This window comes from Hippichthys cyanospilos, chromosome 2 (assembly GCF_059441005.1).
Source record: "Hippichthys cyanospilos isolate Australia breed blue-spotted pipefish chromosome 2, RoL_Hcya_1.0, whole genome shotgun sequence".
Taxonomy (NCBI): Eukaryota; Metazoa; Chordata; class Actinopteri; order Syngnathiformes; family Syngnathidae; genus Hippichthys; species Hippichthys cyanospilos.
Window position 1 is genome coordinate 21,270,563 of NC_142370.1, and position 6,000 is coordinate 21,276,562.

At 41.5% G+C, this 6,000-nt stretch overlaps 1 protein-coding gene across 7 annotated transcripts in view; it reads left to right on the top strand.

Annotated features, from left to right (window-relative positions):
• Positions 1-6,000, top strand: part of zranb3 (zinc finger, RAN-binding domain containing 3) — a 58,614-nt gene that overhangs the window by 23,800 nt on the left and 28,814 nt on the right. For all 7 annotated transcript variants that reach the window (XM_088437310.1, XM_088437327.1, XM_088437284.1 and 4 more), the window contains 4 exons: positions 1,936-2,055; positions 2,133-2,312; positions 2,502-2,672; positions 4,752-5,202. In XM_088437310.1, the coding sequence (XP_088293436.1) occupies positions 1,936-2,055; positions 2,133-2,312; positions 2,502-2,672; positions 4,752-5,202 (922 nt within the window). The remainder of the gene's footprint in view (positions 1-1,935; positions 2,056-2,132; positions 2,313-2,501; positions 2,673-4,751; positions 5,203-6,000) is intronic.

Genomic DNA, 6,000 nt, shown 5'->3' on the forward strand with positions numbered 1-6,000 from the left:
CCTCCTATCTGCCCTTGGGTGTCAAGGCGTTGTAGCCTATCCCAGTGGTGTGAATGCAGGAGCCGAAATCAGGACTTTTCCTGACATCAAAAATGAGGTGTACACACAGTAATTATCAAATCTGTTCTCACCGGAAATCACTCCTCATAACAACAGTTCCCCCTATGGGTGAGTTAGACAGAGGTGGGCTAACTTAACTTTTTTTTTTTTTTTTTGCTGGTCTGTTGTCAGAGCCCCACCCCATTTCCATTATCGTCGGTCCATCATTTTTTCAAGCCAGACGAAATTGTAATTGTCAGTTCGTTGATGTATTTTTGCCCAACCTTCCGCCACCACTAGTGGGCGAGATTTGAGGGTTTTTTTTTTTTCTGGTCCGTCATTCTTCAGGCGCTGGTCTATTTCTATCTGCACTCATCCATCTATCCATTGCCTAGAGCCGCTTAGCCTCACAAGGGTCGAAGGCTGGTGCCTATCCCAGCTGGCTATGGGCAATAGGCAGGGGACACCCTGAACTGGTTGCAAGCCAATTACAGTGCACACAGAGATGAACTACCATTCACGCACCCAATCACACCTGAGGGCAATTTAGTATATCCGATACACCTGCCATACATGTTCTTGAAGTGTGGGAGGAAGCTGGAGTCCCTGGAGTGAACCCACGAGGGCTCGGGAAGAACATGCAAACTCCATACAGAAAGGCCGGAGTGAGATGGATTTCAACTCGGGTCCCTTAACTGGGAGGCAGACATGCTATTCACTGCGACCGAGTCGCCCTGTCTGCACTCATAATAATTATTTTTTGTACTTAAAGTTAACACCATTTCTGTGGTTCTATAGTTACACTGCAATTCAAACACAACACAGTAATATAAATGTAACACAAACACAAAGGCAGCTCCGGGGTTTAACCCTAGGCTATAATACACCATCATATTTATTATCCCGCTTCAACCCTAACCCTAAGACAGGGAGCAGCTACAAATACATCATTGGTAGAGTCAGCTGTGTTATCGCTGTGAATGACAAGTAGTGTATTGAACCAACCTGGTTTATTTACTCATCTGAACATATTTCTCAACTGCTTGGTGGTACTGCAAAGGGACTATTGTCACATTGACTGCAGCCTGATTGCAGTTTGTACTATGAAGTACTATGAATGAACTTTTTCTTACTAAGAAGTAAGAAAAAGGGGTGGCAGGCTCACGGACATCTGACAGAACTGATGCAATAACTATCCCGATGATTACAACAACAAATGAAAATAAAAATTAATACATTATAAAATAACAATCCAACATTTTTAATTCACTATTTTTTTTAAAGCATTCCTGTCATTCGTTGGTCCATCTGCAAAACGACTGTCAATGACAGACTGACTGAGGGTTCATCAGTCCTGACGAAGTGTGCATCTGTGGGGTTATATACTACAAAGTTAATTATCCGTCACTGGCTGTGTGCTCCCAAACACACATTTTTGTCACTTTACCATGTTCTACAGTAAAACCTTGCAACGAACAAATGAGACGGTGCTGTTTACTTGTCCAACTCAATGCAAAATCTCTCCTCCCCAACTCCCGATTTAAACAAAACGTCACCTCGAATAAGGTTGGTGTGTGTTTACTCTTGCACTGGCTGGCGGTACAGGGGTGGTGTCAAGGCGGGACAAGTACCTTCGCCCTTCCTGTGACGTTATAAAAAATAGCGAGAACAGATGTCCCGTATTCTCTGCCCGAGTGAGGCCAGCGCTGATATCACAGGATAAGCAAGGAGTTCTTAGAAAAGCATCAGTGATGAAAAACACTTTGGAAGGGTTTAGGCTGAGAAATGTACATAACCCTTTCCTTTTAATGTCATAGTTTTGGTGAGATTTGCCCAAACAAATCACAATTAATTGATTTTTTTTTTGTTTGTTTGTTTTTTTGCATTGTTACACAGGCTGGTTATATCCGTATCGATGGCAGCGTCCCATCCTCTGAGAGAATCCAGTTAGTTCACAAGTTTCAGAATGACCCAGACACAAGAGTGGCCATTCTTAGCATTCAAGCTGCAGGCCAGGTACTGTACGCACACATAGTCACCACGCACCACACAATAATACTTTGGTACATGTTCAATCTTTGGATCCTGACCAGGGTTTGACCTTCACCGCTGCTAGCCATGTGGTGTTTGCTGAGCTCTATTGGAACCCTGGGCAGATTAAGCAGGCTGAGGATCGCGCCCACCGCATCGGGCAAACATCTTCTGTAAATGTACACTACCTCATTGCCAAGGGTACCTTTGACAGCGTGATGTGGGCCATGCTCAACAAGAAGGTAGGTTACTAAAGCGTTTGTAAAAATAGTTTATTTTTTGGGGGGGTTAGGGCTGTTATTATTATTTTTTCATTCTGTTGTATTATAAATCAGTTTGGATTTGAAATGAGCTTTAAATAAAAAGAGCTTGCATGCACACTGCACATCCGATGAGTTTGGAGAAGCTCAGGAAAATGTTGTCTTTGAAAGGAAACTGTGACAGGCAGTACTTTGAATGGAAGGAAGGAGTACCTGGAGGCTGAGGAAGGGGACAAAGACAGGTGGGACTTCCTTAACTTTGCCAGCGTGTGGACACCAAGGGAGCCTCCCTTGGAGAGGAATACTGGACTTGACGCCGATGGGGACCTGTACTTCACTCATGTGAGATGGTGAAATTGTTTCTTTATACTTGACGCATTCAATGTCACAAACAGCCGGATGGAAATTTAGCTAAGTAAGACAACGGTCCCCAACCACCGTTCCGCAGACCGGTACCGGTCCGTGGATCAACTGGTACCGGGCCGTGTGGGCTGCACCCGAAATGTTTTGGAAATTATTTAGTTTAACAGTTCATACGTTTGTGCTTGATCTTTGGTTTTTTTTGGTGGGGCTTCTGGCCGCTGTTGATATTACATACATAGTGAGAAGGATGATGTGGTTTTTTTAGAGCACCCAGCAGCAGCAGCAACCCCCCCACCCACCCACCCAGTCCGTGGTGATATTACATAGTGAGAACATACAGAGTGAGAAGGATGATATGGTCAGCACACGCCCGGTCCCCAATATAAATCTAAAGCATTGGTCCGTGGTGATAAAAAGGTTGGGGACCACTGAACTAAGCTATGAAGTAAACCTAAACCAGATTTGTTCCCTTGTTCAACTTAGTGCTAATGACATTTGGAATTGACTGTTGAAGAAACTATACCTAATGTTAAATCCTATATTTTGGAAATTTTAGCCAGTCCAAAAAAAATGTATGCGTTAAATTGAAGTATTTTTATATTTAAAGTCCTAAAAATTTGGTATATTCGTTTGGCTACACACAATGATGAGTTAACGTCCAAGTCAGTTTTACATATATAGCAGCTTTCAGATGGCAAGCATAAACTCCCTTATTCTTCATTCTGTGACAGGCAGTACTTTGAATGGAAGGAAGGATAAAAGATAGAAAAAGCAAAATAGCAGTACATTCCTTTTTTATTTAAACAAACAGCACAGCTAATTAAAAGCTTCTGAAAACAGATGTTAAAAAAATATAATGTTGGAATTGAGCAACATTCCAAAGGCAAAGAATTCAATAGTGTCGGACCATAATAACTAAAAGCACTTTCGAATAAATATGTGGTATATTGTAGAGAGATTTACATGTTGATGTAAGGCAGTGCTTCTCAATTATATTTTGCCAAGCCCCCACAGGAAAGAGGAAACTTCACGTCCCCCTCCCCCACTCGATGCGCTGACTATCTATAAAAATTTTATAGGTATCCTAAACCTGTTGTCTTTTTAACATAAAGAAAAGAAATAAGCAACATAAATCAACTTTCATCAACTGTTAAATTATTTTTTACAGTTTTTATGGGCTACAGCTTAGTCTAAAACAGAAAAAAATTACCAAGTAAATCAAAGTGCCTGAACCAAAAAAAAAAAAAAAGAAAATTCTTATTTTATTACAATTACACCCGCGGTCCCCCATGGCATCACCCCCCCCCCCCTCCCCCGAAGGGCCTGCCCCACAATTTGAGAAGCACCGGTTTAAGTAATTATTGCACTCTTTCTGTAAATCCTATAAACTTCATTTCACTTCTCAAATATCTCTGTTTGTCTGCTATATGATCCGAACAACCAATGATTAATTCAGAAAAATCTTGAAAACTTTTTCATACAACTGCATGTCACATAATATTTTATTTTTCTGTATCCAATAAAAATACACAAGTACTTAGGTTGTGTGTGTATTTAAATATACTATGTTATCTTTGAGGTGAGGTCATTAGAAACATGCATCAGAACCTTAGCCAATTTTTTGTTATAATGTTCCGCGGCTGGGACAAAAACCACACTGCTTATCTTGAATCCTAGGTTTGACTTCCTGACAGACCCTCCTCTCCTTGTTTCTCATCGTTAAGGAGTATATGGTAGAAGTTTTAAATGATTAAATGCAGTCTTTGAAAAAGAGAAATAACGTTCAAACTTGAAAACTTTTTTTCCAAGTATTCACTTTCTTTAAATTTAGTTCCTGAAAAATGGAAACAAAAATCAGTATTGTGTTTTGTTTTGTTTTGTTTTTTTTTTTGTTTTTTTTTATCAGTGTAGTTATAATTAAGGTGACTCATTACAAGGGTCCTATAGCCATCCATCCACCCATCCATTTCTCAGCTATTTGACCTCAAATATGTCCAGTGCCATAACCCAAGTTGATTGATACATGCATGTTTTGTTTTGGGTTTTTTGTCTCCATAGTTTGAAAAAGAGAAACAGCATGATATTCGGAACTTCTTCACCCCGGATACTAGCAAGGAGAAGAAGAGGAAACGCTTGCAAAGTGAAAAAGACTTTTCTTCCACCTGGTCAGAAACCAACAGTTCTGCAGCTTCCAGTGGAGGGAATTCTGAGAGAAATGCAAAGACAAAAGAAGAGTCCTGTTCTCAAATGTCCATCCCAGACGATGGGGACTTCTTCCCGCAGATGAAGAGGATCCGGGAAGTGCGCGTCAGCACAAGCCGACGGTCTTCATACATCGGCCTTCAAAGGCTGACACAAGTAGCCCACCAGCCGGCCCACCAGGAGTTTTCGAAATCAGACTCTTCCACTGAAGGATGGTCCTGCAGGGCGTGTACATACTCCAATAGCAATTTACTGCCTTACTGTGAGATGTGTGAGTGGCCGCGCTCTTCAACGGGTTTATTATCCGGTAAGGATGGCCAGCACTTTTTTTTTTATTTCTCTCTTTTTCGTCAGTCTACTGAAACACTACTTTTGAGCCACATTGCAGACTGAGATGTGGTACTAGAGGCAGACTTGCCGGATTTTACAATAGCTCGGCACCGATAGTATTGGGTGGCTTGTTCTCCCGCTCTCTCTTTCTTTGCTGATGTCAAGTTCTCAGTATAATTCTCTCCTGTCAAGCAGAGAGAGCGAGATAAGGGTGCAAACGTCTGGCGAAAAAGTTGGGAAAGAGCTGGCTCTTGCCAATATCTGCCAGCCCGCTCTTGACTGAGCTACATCAGCTCTGAGAAGTTCTGGTCCATCTCACCCACTTTAATGTCTGAGCAGCGCAGCACACTGCCTCCTGTATTGCAGCCTGTTCTTATTAGAGAGAGAGAAATAAACATTGCACAGTTCATGAAACATTGAAGACAAGTGGTGAGAATATGCGCACGGTGGCCAGAACACAAGGCACTGTATTAATTTAACAATGTGTTTAAGCTTGCTATTTATCCGCTGTCTGCCACATGTAAGTCATATAAAACCTCAATTTTGCAGCTGACTGGAGAAATGTACCTGATTCCAGATGGCAACAACAGCAACTTTCATTAATTGGAAGCAAATTGAACACTATTATGCGCTATTATTGCTAATGGAGTTTTGCTTTTAATTAAACTGTCATGCATAACTGACCACATGCGAATCTAGAATGTGATGTCGCATGCAGGTAGGTTAGAACAAGACCACCAATAAAGGCTGTTTGAGGAAGATTAGGAAGGAATTT